At 45.1% G+C, this 14,145-nt stretch overlaps 1 protein-coding gene across 2 annotated transcripts in view; it reads right to left on the bottom strand.

The window, feature by feature from the left end:
* TRPC5 (transient receptor potential cation channel subfamily C member 5) overlaps window positions 1–14,145 on the bottom strand; it is a 100,742-nt gene that overhangs the window by 35,510 nt on the left and 51,087 nt on the right. For both annotated transcript variants that reach the window (XM_030272901.4, XM_030272902.4), the window contains exons 4-5: window positions 5,590–5,926; window positions 1,712–1,851 (exon numbers count right to left, since the gene is read on the bottom strand). In XM_030272901.4, coding sequence (XP_030128761.1) covers window positions 1,712–1,851; window positions 5,590–5,926 — 477 coding nt within the window. The remainder of the gene's footprint in view (window positions 1–1,711; window positions 1,852–5,589; window positions 5,927–14,145) is intronic.

Here is a 14,145-nt window from a genome sequence, read left to right as displayed (position 1 = left end):
CGCTATAAACCCTCACGCTGCGGAGCAGAGGCAGCCTCAGTGACCACGTGTTTCAGAAGATTTTCTGCACCTCTCAGAATTGTCTGACACTGGCCCTCATCAGGAGCTGGGCTGAGCTGGGCCAGGTTTAACCCCAGAGGGTTTGATCTGGGCTCAAACACATTTATTCCTGCCAGCCCTCCTTTGTGTGCTGCCCCATGGGGTTTTGTGGCTGACCTGCACGTTTCTGTGGCTCTTACAGGGAACACAAACAGAGCTGCACCTCCTCTGTACCTGTGCTTTGGCTGCAAGTTTAAATCCCAGTGTGTGACTGCACAAACCCATGGATGCGCAGCTCCACAGTAATTTGTGTGAGGAAGAACCAGATTGGTAACATTTTAAGTTTTGTCTGTGTATTTTACCATTTCTAGCTTTTTTTTTTTTTTTTGTATTGCTTGTGGTTTAAAGACCAACCTTTCAAGTCTGTAATTTCCTCCCTGGTTCTGAATGTTGGGAGAATAAAAGACATAATCTGTTCCTGCTTTGATGCTGTTACAGAGCTGCCTCTTCAGGGAGCAGCAACCAGCTTAAAAGCGTTTTCCCTTTGAAAATCTGACTCACCACGACTGCAGCCTTCAGGATTTAACAAAGGCCCCGTAGCAGGGCTGTTTGCATTTCGGAGTCAATGGCTTGGTGCAGTTTTCTCCTCTCTCCCACTCTGCCTGCTGGGCAGGACTAAACAAGGCTGCTCTGGGGAAGTGCTTGTCCTGGTTTTTGGCAGCTGGGCTGCCAGAAGTGGAGACCTTGGAAGAGCAGGTGTGGCCAGGGAGCAGATCCCAGTCACTTGATTTACACCTGAGTAATTTCACTGACTGCAGGGAAGCTGCTGCTGATTCATACCAAGGGAAGAAGTAGGCCAAGCACGAAGCTCCAGCTGAAGCCAAAGAGCTGTTGCATAAGGAATTTTACTTTTGTGTCTTGTCTTTGAAAAAGGGAGACAGAAGGAAAGTGCTTCGGGCCATCCCCTGACTTCAAACCCTGTGCATATGCTAATTTGGAGCATCAGAAGTTTATAAATGTGGAAGGTGCTTTTGAGGATGAGCTCTGATGTGGGCTCTCACCACAAATGGAACATGACAGGGAAGAACCTACAGGGTGTTAAAGCCCCAGCTTGCTTCTTTGTCATTTCCCTGCCCAGAGGTTACATGGCACAGAGTCAGTTGACCCCTGTATATCAGATTATCAGAGAGAAGCCTCCTAATAGCAGTCTTGCTCTTCTCAGTAGACCTGCCACAAACTTTTGATTACTAGCCTCCAGATCTGCAGGGCTACACATTATAAAGCTTGGCTCTAGAAGTTTTCAGGTAACCCTGTTCTTGTTTTCCCTTTACCATTTTATTTAAAAGCTGTTTTCGCTGTGCATTGTTGAAGGAGGTCCAGTGCCAACACAGAAAACAAAGTGCTTTGGCAACTGAGTAGCTACAAAAGGCACAGAAAGTGGAGAAATTTCTCCCCAGTGCCCAAACAATCTATTGCACTTTTAATCAAAGAGTCAGAATGAGCAGGCTGTTCATTCTCCAAACAAAACAGCTTTCCAGGTGAATTTCCAAAACTGGACTGCTTGAAAAGCTGTTATTTTCTCTGCTTTGTGATTTTGATTTGAACAGTTTGTACCCTGTGTACTACAGCTCTCACCAGCACATTACAAATTCCCTCTCCCAAGTTACTGTACCTTGACATAGGCAACAATTTTAAGGGAGATGGTTGCAAGATAGAGGGAGTTCATTGCAAAATCCATCAGATTCCACCAGTCATGTACGTACTCATTGAATCCACCATCCCACATTTCCTTGATTTCTCCCCAGATGAAACCTGTAGAAAGAAAGGGAGTTCATTGCCATGACAAGGCATTATTTGCCATTAAAACCCTGTGTATATACCTATGATGTAATACCAGACAATTTGAAATTAACAGCTTGGAAAAAACGCCTCATCCCTCCTGCCTTCTACAAAGTACAATGCTGCTGATTATGAGACATTTTACAAGTCTGTGGGGAATGCAGTCTGGAGAGAGCTGAAAAAGACCTTGGTTTCCTACCCAGGGCTCCAGATATGCACATGAGGAGACTGCCTGAAACACATGTTATTTATAACCAGGATGAGTGAATTGGCTCAGCTGAAATTTGTTCTACGTGAATAAACTCTTCAAGCAGCTGTATTTGGTATAGTTTCTGATAGATTGTCTGCTCTCACAGACACTCTGAGCAATTCATTGCTCTGTTGGACAGCACTGATTTTCCCTGACTTTCTCTAGCAGCACCAGAACCAGCTTCTGCATGCCAGCACAGGAAATATCACCCCAAAGAAGGAAGAAGCAGATCCATCCTCTGCTCAGTCACTCTATTGATGCCTCTTGCTGTAGAAAAAGCCCACAGGAATTATTTGTGAGGAAAGGTAAGACTCAGCAGGAAGCAGGGCACTGCAGCCTGGCAGTGACTCACCTCATGTCAGATATGGCTGTGGGGTTTGTAAGCTGTTTGTTCCCAAGGATACGGCCAGAGCCCCTCATGTCAACCCTGAAATGCCTTCTGGTGATTTTTGGCACTTGCTAATGCTCTCTATACCTCCTTGCAGCTGAAAGGGTGAAGGGCAGCTTCTGAAATTCATCACCAGACTGCTAAACCCACCTGACACAGTTCTGATTATAAGTAACTTCTGTGTCCTTTCTTGTAGAACTGTTTAAATATTTCTGAAAACCTAAGTCACATCAAAAAACAAATGGCAGCCCCTTCGTGCCCTGAATGCTTCTGAAACATGTCTTTAGAGCCCCAGGTATTTTGAATTACCCACTTGACATTATATTTGAATGAAAACCAGAAATGTGTGAAGAGGAAACAAAACAAAACAAAGTTCACCTCCAGGTGCATTACCAATATAATTACCCAAACTGCTGCCCCTGCCTAACCACAGGATATTGTGACAGGATATTGAGTTCCTTTGTTTCAGATAAATGGAGATATTGTACGACTGTTTATTAAATAGAGAAATTAGAACAGTTTCACCAGATTAAAGGTTATTGCTTACAAAGTATTTTCCACTATAGAAGGAGAGAGAGCACAAACACATTGACAGCGGTCACTGATGTGCTGCTTGCAACTCAACTTTAAGCCATTCAATCTGAAGAGCAGCAAAGTTGCAATGAACTGCTGCACGCCCCCAAATATCAATCTGAGCTGCTCAGCTGCCAGCCAGCAGGTCAATGGCCACACAAGCAAAATGTCAGGGCCAGCCAGGTAATCCTATTACAGCTGCCTCCAGGTCTTTGCATGCACGCAAACCCATAAAATAAAATAAATCAATGGAGAGGCGCCTGTTGAAGAGCTCATACACTGTATTTATAGTGAGTTATCGTTGCTGGTTACTATAGCTACAGCAATGCTGTGTGTGCCTGCTCTCTCTCCTTCTATAGTGGAAAATATTTTGTAAGTAATAGCCTTTAATCTGGTGAAACTGTTCTAATTTCTCTATTTAATAAACAGTCATACAATATCTCCATTTATCTGAAACAAAGGAACTCAAGAACAGACAGCTGTAAGAAAGGTTTTTTGATATGATTGTGCTTTCGCAAGGTTTTTTAAAATAGATTATCCTTCTTTCATCTGCAAATCAATTTTACTGAAATGCTACCATTTCCTTCAATTTTAACCATGAATTTAAAGATAAAGTGAAGATATGACCTAAGCTCAGAAAAGACATTTAACCCCCTGAGCTTACTCTGAAGTTTCTACCAACACCTGCATTTCAGTGCATAAATCAGCTTCATCAGATAATGGAGCTGGTGGTGGAGCTGTGCAAGGAGCACAGTGCCCTGGGTCACCATTCAAAGTGATTTGTGAACATGTTTGCAGCTCTTACTTTCCTTCCCCATTTTCCATCAGCAGTTTTGGGCTTGGCCCAGGAGCAGCTGGGTTTGTTCAGCACAGAGCCAGCCTGACCACAGAAACAAGGAGCAGTGTCCTGGTGTCACCAGGACAGGGGAGCCAGCAGCTGTGGGAAAGCAGGAGAGCCAGAAAGGTGTGGGAAAGCAGGAGAAAGGTGTGGAAAGCACTGCCCATGAGCAAAGTGCCTGGTGACATTCCCAGCTCCCAGGGGTGCCACATGCTGGTGGCACAGCAAGGGACATGGGAGTGAACCAGAGGAGGGATCAGGATCCTGATGGAGCTCACAGGTTCCCACTGCTGCTGTGCTGGAGCTCACTTTGGAAGGGTAAATAGTCCTCCCTCATCAAAAACACACCCAGCTGGCTTCTCTGTTCTTCTCCCACCTCATCCCATCACATTGCCTCTCCTGAACACCCCTCAGCACACAGACACCTCCTCCTCTCCCCAGCTCTGCCCAAGCCAGACTGCAATAATGGCCTCACATGTAACTTCAGACAATCAACACTCCTCCTTCTGCTGATATCAGAGCACTTGATGCTGATGTGGTCAGTGATTATCAGCAGAGAGTGAGGCTTATCTTCCCTCTCCTGCATTCCCGCAGCTGATCTGGGAGGAATAAGCCAGGCTGGTCCTTGTGCTGCCTCCAGGAGCAGGGTGTGGGATTTATGGAATGTTCCTAGAGCACAGGGCAGGATTGGGTGTGGGATTTATGGAGTGTTCCTAGAGCCCAGGGCAGGATTGGGTGTGGGATTTATGGAGTGTTCCTAGAGCCCAGGGCAGGATTGGGTGTGGGATTTATGGTATGTTCCTAGAACCCAGGGCAGGATTGGGTGTGGGATTTATGGGATTTACCTAAGAACCCAGGGCAGGATTGGGTGTGGGATTTATGGAATGTTCCTAGAGCCCAGGGCAGGATCAGGTGTGGGATTTATGGGATTTACCTAGGGCCCAGGGCAGGATCAGGTGTGGGATTTATGGGATTTACCTAGATCCCAGGGCAGGATTGGGTGTGGGATTTATGGTATGTTCCTAGAACCCAGGGCAGGATCAAGTGTGGGATTTATGGGATTTACCTAAGAACCCAGGGCAGGATTGGGTGTGGGATTTATGGGATTTACCTAAGAACCCAGGGCAGGATTGGGTGTGGGATTTATGGTATTTTCCTAGAGCCCAGGGCAGGATTGGGCGTGGGATTTATGGAATGTTCCTAGAACCCAGGGCAGGAGTGGGTGTGGGATTTATGGAATGTTCCTAGAACCCAGGGCAGGATCAGCTGTGGGATTTATGGGATTTACCTAGAGCCCAGGGCAGGATTGGGTGTGGGATTCATGGGATTTACCTAGAACAGAACCCAGGGCAGGATCAGGTGTGGGATTTGTGGGATTGAGTGTGGGATGTACCCAGAACCCAGGGCAGGACTGTGTGTGAGATTTACAGGATCAGGTGTGGGATGTACCCAGAACCCAGGGCAGGACTGGGTGTGGGATTTGTGGGATTGAGTTTGGGATGTACTAGAACCCAGGGCAGGATTGGGTGTGGGATTTACAGGATCAGGTGTGGGATTTACCCAGAACCCAGGGTGTGGGATTTACAGGATCAGGTGTGGGATTTACCCAGAACCCAGGGCAGGATTTGGTGTGGGATTTACAGGATCAGGTGTGGGATTTACCCAGAACCCAGGGCAGGATCATCCACTCCACGATGGTGGGAGGTGGCCCCTGCATGTGGAGGTCGGTCCTGACGATGTGCTGCGACGCCAGCAGGAGCATGAACAGGAAGGTCAGGTAGGAGCCAGTGTGGCAGATAAACTTGATAAATGGCTTTTTAATGAACAGTCCCAGCCTGCTCTTGGGTGCAATCAGGTACGCCACGGATAGCACGGGGAACAGCAGTCCGATGGTGACACAGGTCAGGAGTTTCACTGCCCAGTGTTTCCTCCTCCATCCTGGAAAGCCATCGTACCAAAGCGTTGCTAGTAGCTGCTGGCAGTTCGGCTGAGCAACAAACTGGGGAGAAAGAAACAAAGAAAAATTATTAAATTATTACTGACTGGTACTCCACGTGCACTCCCCCTCACTTATGTGTTAGAGCCCACGCAGACCCTCAGATTACTTTTGGGGCCAGCTATGGGCTGGAAAAGTATATTTTAGAGATAAAGGGAAAAAAGGAGGGAAGTTTCACTCTTTCTATGTAGGATTTAAGCTTCCTTCTCTTGGGAGAAATTTTGTTCTGCTTGCAGCATCCTTCTGCAGATCAGCCACTCACCACACACGCAGCCTCGTGCAAAAACAACCACGAGAATTACTACAAGCTGTTTCTCTCCCCATGTGTTGGAGCACGTTCCTTTTCAGAATGTTTCAGGTTTTGACCGCCTCAAACAAGTCACTGTCAGCATCTTAAAGAAGTGACTAAAGGATGAGGCAGGAGGGAAAAGGTGCAAAGCTCTGAGAGTGTGTGAGAGGGAGAACGTCTCCCAGAGTGTGTGGAGTGCTGCAATGTGTGTGTGTGGGCTGGGCTGGCATGAGACAGCCAACAGCAGCGTGAGGTGTGGCCAGGTGACATCTGGTGGGAAGCAGGACTGCACATTTGGAACCCTGCCTGGCTGTTCAGCAAGAGAGCAGCTGCAAAATGCAAGGGATTAAGCAGAGGCCAAAAGGAATCTAAGTGACATTTGACAGTTCACTTTCACTCTGTAAAAAACAGCATTGTGATGGTGATTTAGTGCATCTCACCCACACCACACCACACATGCTCAGGGTGCAGCTCCTTCAGGGTGCTCTCATCCCAAACAAGCCAAGCCATGATATTTCTATTCAGTGCTAGACTTCATGTTCATCATTTTCCCTGGACAGGACCATGATTATCAATGCTTTCCAGACCCAGAACTAACCAGAGATGTCTGCAAGACCAAGACAACTCTGTTTTTCTTCAAAAATCTTTAGTCCACGCCCAAATCTCTTAAATACACCTCAAAAACTGCCCAGTGTTAGGAGGACTTCTAAGCACAGTTCTCAGAGTGCTCTAAACAAGCAGAGCACTGTCATTGCCATGTTAAAAATGACTAAACCAAGGTCAAACAAAAGGACAAATTAGTTGCTTGTACTGACAAAGTAATTCACTTCTGTAAGTATTTTTAGATTTTGGTAATATATTTTATGTGTCTTAACAGGCTGTTTACATCAGAATCCGACCATTTTTGGACTGTCTAGTTCAAATCTATGGAATGACCCACACTAGCACTGAAAATAAGATCTCCAAGGGAACTATCTGGCATTTATGAAGCTGGATTTTGATGTGTTATTACAACAATAAGTTTCTGATGACTCCTGCATTGGCACATAACTGAAGACACTCTACTCCAGAGTAGGCTTGGGAAAATAATATCAGGAGAGTGTGTGATTTGGAATCAACCAGCACATGCAGCAGCTGAAAATGGGCCGTAGCTCATGGGGTGATGGTCTCCAGAAAAAGCCAAGACGTGTTGCTTGTAGTGATGAGAAAATATTACTGTAAAATTCCATATATGGGGAGAATGATCATAAAGTCACAGAGTCCCAGAATGATTTGGGTTGAGAGGGACCTTAAAGTTCACCTTATTTCCACCCCTGCTGTGGGCAGGGACACCTTCCACTATCTCAGGTTGCTCCAAGCTCCTCCAACTTGGCCTTGGACACTTCCAGGGATCCAGGGGCAGCCACAGCTTCTCTGGGCAGGTAAGAGAAACTATTCCAGAGCAACTGGAAAACCGGCAGGCAGCGATTGGTGTTTGGCTGTGTTTTAACTCTGATTTCAGAAGGGTCAGCGCTTTGTGTTTAAAAACACAAAGAAAGTTACACTGCTCTGTTTTCTCAAGATCCCGCTCAGGAGCTGTTACTGGATGTGTTCTGCAGTGACTCACAGGGCAGGAGATGCTGCAGCTTCTCTGAGATGAGGCACAACTTCTTTTTTTTTAATTTTTTTTGAGGGAGAAAATGTTATAAACACATTTTCTCTTTATCACATATGATAGAAGGCTCTGAGGGGAGAATAAAACTGTTTTTCCCTTGAGTCAAAGTCAAAGTCATTTGAGAAATCAAATGACTGTATGTTCCTCTGGTTGCTGTGCAACTTGCAAGCATCTTAAAAGTGCCTCTTCTCTGCCTAATAGCTCATTTCTAAAATCTGCTTTCTCAGTTGTATCTGATGTTAGTTCTTCAAATGGAGACAAATTCACACATCATGAAAGAGCAGCTTTAAAGAGCAGATTGGCAAAAGGGAATGGAAATGGAAAAAGCCATTAAATTTTCCAATCAAGCTGGTCCCAACCTCAATGAAAATTGCCCAAGGAAAATTTAAGCACACCACACAAAGAGACTCCCTAATGTCATAAACCATCAAATGCTGTGTTTATTAAAGGTAAGGCCAAGCACTTACCAAAGCTGACTTTTACTAACTTGTATTAGTCCAACTTATTAATCACAGATTTAAAATCACTAAGCACTGGTGCTTTATCTCCAGTAGTGCAGTTGGCTGAAAAACAAAATTTCCAGTGCACAGAAACATTGGAATTCTGAATTATAATGAAGAAGCAAACCAAGCCACTGGTGTGCTGCCTCAAGAATTTACTGGGTTTTGGTGAGTTTGCTTCTAGGTGCTGTTAACTAAACTAAACCCCCAAATTCATTGACTAGAGTAAACCACTGAATGCTCAACTTATTAAAGATTGTCTAGGAGTCATAGTGCTAAATCAATGCACACAAAATACAAAAATATTTTCTTTCAGGTGTGAAGTACCCTGAAACTCTGATAATATTGTGGAACTTTTGTAATCCTCCATAATTTGAAATTTCTCCATAAACTTAAGGCAATTTCTACTTTGCAAATAGCAGAGCAGAGAACTGGAAAAGCAACTTGACATCTTCAGCACTACTTTTACCAAGGCTTTTCCTGAGTGAAAGTTAATTTTCCACGTAAGTAACCCCAAATGTGTTTTTTCACATTTTTGCAAAGCCTTTCATGTGCCACAGCCTGAAATAGTGCCTGTGTATATCAGAGCCTTTTATCATTTCACATGAATGTACTGTGTGTGACAGGATTTGGCACCAGTTAAAGTTTCTGCACAACAAAAAGCAGGAAAAAAACCTGCATTTTGTCCCAGTTTTGTGTATGGGTCAGAGTCACAGGCAGATGCACTGCACCAGAAGCTCTTGTAAGAGAATATATGACTGTCAAACACTATTTCTCCAACACCTGACAAGCATTTTATCCAAGGACTGCTGCATTACAGGAGCCTCCAGTCTCTACCACAAACAGCAGCACAAGACATCACCTCACAGAGAGGATGGAGAATGTTCTGACAGCTGCAACAGTGAAAAGAAATGTCACCAAGAGGTGGCATTTATGCTCAGTTCAGTGCATGCAGGAACTGAACCTCTGATGCTGTGTAGGGTTTGGCTGGGGTAGAGTTAATTTTCCTCCCAGCAGCTGGGTTTGGCTCTGTGCTGGAAACAGGGCTGATACCCCAGGGATGTCTGAGTTATCCCTGAGCAGGGATTGCACACAGCCAGGGCCTGTCCTGCTCCTCACCCTCACCAGGGAGGAGCTGGGGGGACACAGCCAGGACAGCTGATCCCAGCTGACCCCAGGGCTACCCCAGACCTTGTGGCATCACCCTCAGCACACACAGCTGGGGGAGAAGGAGGAAGGGGGGTAGTTTGTCTCCTCAAGTCACTCCTGAGCTCCTGCCTGCCCATGGACACGGTGAATGAATTCCTGGTTGTGCTCTGCCTGCACACATGGCTTCTGCTGCACCTGTTTCAAGCTTTTATCTCAGCCCACAGCTTTTCTCACTTCTCTCTTCCAGTTCTCTCCCTCATCCCACCGGCAGGAGTGGGCGAGTGGCTCCTGGGGCTGAGCTGCTGCCTGGGGTTAAATCACCACAGAGGCACCAAATCCTGTGGTTGTACAAAACACTGTCCAGGGCGGTCCCCACCTGCAGATGCATTTCCAGAGGAGCCAATCCCAAAAACAATCTCCTTGTCCATTACCTGTTGAGCAGAACCTGTCCCTAGGTGAATACAGAGATCACAGGGAGATAAAATGCAACTCAGAGTCCTTCCTTGTGAGCACAACACCCCTGAGATACCCATGAACAAGGTGCTCAGTCTCCTGGCTTTTGAAAATGGGGATAATATCTTTTCCTTTCCAAGAAATGAGATCAGCAACTCCAGTCTTAGTTGGGAAGCACTCTAGAGATTACTGCAGTACAAAGTCTTTTATATTCTCTTCTTCTCTCAGCCTTGCCAGGGTCTTTGTGTAACATTTGGCTTGCAGGTGGATTGTGCTATTAGAGAATTTCATTTTCAATGTTCATCACGCTCATTGCCACCTAATCCTATACCAAGGGGGATATTTTTAAGGGGAAAAAAAGCAACTGCTGGATGGAGTGTCTTTTCCTTAATAACTAATCTTTACTGATATTTTAAGTCACCTAAATTCCACTTCTCGGGAATTAAATGTTTTCTGAATGCTGTCAAACACAGAAATTATTTTCCACCCCCCCCTCCCCTCATCTATGGGGAAATCCCCGATCTCTCGCAGTCATAAGTAATTTAGGATCAGACACAGATGGGTTGAGATGTGAATGCCTCAGGGAGCAACTGAAATAGCTCCCTGATAGACATCACAGGGGCTGAGCACAGCATCCCTCTGCCTTTATTCTGATTATCATGACTGCTGCCAACAGCCTCTTGTTTGGAGTTTGCTGGAGTTCTCGTCTGTGCTCCTGCTGCGGATGGCGAGGGCGAATCCTCTTCATAGATGAATAACCACTAATTTGGAACTGCAGAGCTCTGTCTTAATAAGCAGGACTGAGTTCTTCTATCAGCCAGCTCCAGCAGCTCCCACAGAGGTCACCAGTGAGAGCCAAGCACGGCATGGGAGCCATGAAATGACCTTTGGCTCCTGCCTGACACTCCTTTCAAAGGTCAGGCCTCACCACCATCACTGTAGCCCAGAGCATCTCAAACCTGCAAGGCTACAGGGTAATACTGCACGGCACTGCCCTCCACAATTAAAGCTATTTAACCTTTGGAAAGGCAGATTTTCTCAGGAACAGAGCTAGATTTTGCAGCTTGTGTGCAGTGTCGGATGCAGCTGCATATCTTAGAGAGGTCTGTGAGAATGCAGATTCCCTGTGAATCCCTGTCTCCCATGAAAAGGAAAAATGCCATTGCTGTTCTTCTCTCAAGCAGCACCACACGTTTCCAGGGCCACACCAACCCCTCTGCCTCCATTTTTACCAAGAACAAGATCTTCTGAGGAAGAATGGAAATGTGGTGGTTGCAGCAGGCCAATTGCTCTTCAGGGAAATTCCAGTGGGCAATAGTCAAAGAGCCTCATTTCTAAATTAGCCCAAGACAGGAGAGAGAAACTCTGTGTGGCCTAATTTGATGCCTGCAGCCAGTGAGCCTTGTGAGACCACATATTCCAGATAAGAAATGCCAGCTTCCTCAAGTTTGCAGTGTTGCAAACAGTGAGATGAATAAGAAAACCCTCTTTTGTAGCACATTTCTTTTTAAAGTTCAACCTTGCTAATGACTGCAAAGTTATTTACATTCTGCTGCAGAAGTGTGAGCTGCAGAGGGTAAACACCTAATGGCTGTTCATCCTGTTAATTAAGTACTTTCTGCAAGAGAAAAAAAAAAAAAAAGGAGAAATGAGACAAAGAAGTTGGGTTGAGGGCTGTGTGATGTGAGGGAAAGGGACTACACAACTCAACATTCCTCATCAGACACTTCCGAGACATAAGAGTTTTTTTGCAGGATGAATATCCTATCAAAACCACAGCTGTGAGTAGCAGCAGTGAAGCACTGATGAAAATCCAAATGGCAGCATTCCTGCCATGGAGGAGATCACACAGCTGAGCTGGACCAGCCCTTCAAGGAAACCAAGTGCTACCCAAACTGCTCAAACCCTCAGCTGGTGAATAAAACAAACTCCAGATCCTCCACAGATGAACATATGGCCTCAAATTAGACAGGAATTTAGTTTAATCTGTTCTTAAAATATTTTAAAATATGATGACACATGAATCTCAACTAAAGGTCTCCTATCCATAATAGATCTCTCTGCTGGTAGCAGACATGAACTCAGCTTAAGTGATAGCAGTTGGAAATTCAGCAGTGAGGTGAATGCTGACAAAAAGAAAGAGTGAATAACCTCTAAAATCCTGCCACTGTTCCATCAAAATTCATGCCTTTAACACCTTCAAGTTGGATTGGCTTCAATATTTAAATTAAAAGGTCCCACATATCCTTGGACAATGACAGATGCTGCAAATCCTGGATACCAACCCATGGAAGAAGCAATTATAAAGTCTTTAAGCTTGAAATTAAATCCATCTCTACCCTGAGTGCTTAAATGTGTGTTTAGCTGTAGGTTTGTATTTATGGCCTGTGTCAGCAGGATTTAGGTGCATTAAGTTCTGCTCTGAACCCAGGCAAGGGGCAGAGAACCCCAGCAGAACAGGCTCCTCTGGGCCAGACCTGAGCAAGAGCTCAGCAGAACCACAATTTTCAGCATTTACTCAAGGCTACAGCTGATAAATAAATTCCTGAGGGATGGATCCCAGCAAACATCCCAGCATACAGTTCTCTTACAAAGATGCAGGAGGTCTGAGCTGGGTTTCCAAAGGCAGAGTGCTGAAGTGCTGAATGGGAGCAATACAGCCCACAGGGAGTTAATTCCCAACACATACCTGCACCCCAAGAGCTGAACAGGGGATATCAGACACAGAAGCACGGGAAAAAGACTAAAAACTGTTTCGACACAAATCTATCAGCATTTCCTGAGTGCTCTTTCAGGCAGCACTTCAGGAGTTACAGAGTTTGGCAGTGAATACTGGGAGCTCTCAGGGGCTATAGCAGAAGTGGGGAACATATTGACTTTTAAGTAAAAGGCTGGGCTCATTCTCTCTAGTGAATTACTAACATTTACATTAAATAAGTGATAAGTAAAGCAAACATGAAAATTTTAAAAGTCATTTACGAGTATTTTTAAATACATAGCTACTTTACCCGATTAGTGTTAATAAAAAGTCCCAAAATTAGTTTTCCTTTGCTTCCTTTCTGACCTGAGACACATTTACACTGAAACTGTGTAATTTTGGATTCCTTTTCCTTTCTGCCGTACCTCCTCCTGAATGAGTAAATTTATTCCAATATCCACAAAAGAGCAGACTAGCACACTACAAACATTTCTCACCTCCTTGGGAGCCCCCAAAGGCTACCCCTGCTCCTGGGTTGTATCACCCTGGCAGAATAAACTCTTTGCTGAGGGAAGTTTGCTCAGCCTGCTGGGTTTTAAAGAGAATAAGAACAACAACTGCAGTCAGAGCTTTTAAATGTCACTGTGCATAAGAGCTCAGTTTGGGGGGTGCCATGACAAACCCATGTATTCATCTCACTTCTCCTGGAGCCACCTGTGAGGTGGTGACTGTTCTCAGTCACCTCATCGAGATGGTGATGGACCTGACTTACACATGAGGTGAGAGGAATGTGCAAATGTCAGTTCTTTTCTGAAAGGAGCTTCATAACTCGCTTCTCTAAGCCACAGGAGTGAAGTTGAAATTCCCAGAAATCAGGTAAATAACAACGATCACTTCTAAGTCCAAATGAGAGAATCCATGCCCACAGTTTTCCCCCGGAGTTTATTACTTCAGAGTGTCATTCAAAGCATGAAATAACATGATTTACTCTTCTCCACTGACATAAAGCTGATTGTAAATGCACTTCAGCCCTTCAGTTGTGGGCACGCTGAACACTTGGCTGTTACAACACACAGGACAAGTGTTACATCACTTGTCCTCTCCAGTTCCTGTTGTCTATAGAAAGCCCATCAATCATGTCCTGTACTTTGGCTTTGGCTTCCCAAGCCTCTTCTCTGGCTGGCAAGAAGACTGATGGGAAACATGAAGTTTAGGGAACTGTCAAACCCACTAAATCACTCTTGAACGCTGTTAAAACCGTGGTGACCTCTTTAGCTTTCAACATATTTCCCATCTTTGTCCAGGAGATCATTAAGTAAGAGGCACAAGACACCAAAAATTACTTAAAGAATGATCCTGGCATTTTCTGCCCACTACACATCACCACAATGCAATCCAAGTCCTTGTCCTTGACCTACATACCAGTCTTAGGGTGCTTTTTCAAGTTGGTGCATGACAAGATTAGTCAGAGATGATTTT

Source organism: Taeniopygia guttata, chromosome 4A, assembly GCF_048771995.1.
Source record: "Taeniopygia guttata chromosome 4A, bTaeGut7.mat, whole genome shotgun sequence".
Classification (NCBI taxonomy): domain Eukaryota; kingdom Metazoa; phylum Chordata; class Aves; order Passeriformes; family Estrildidae; genus Taeniopygia; species Taeniopygia guttata.
The sequence above is the reverse complement of the archived record's forward strand: the minus strand, read 5'-3'. Positions and strand labels throughout refer to the sequence as shown.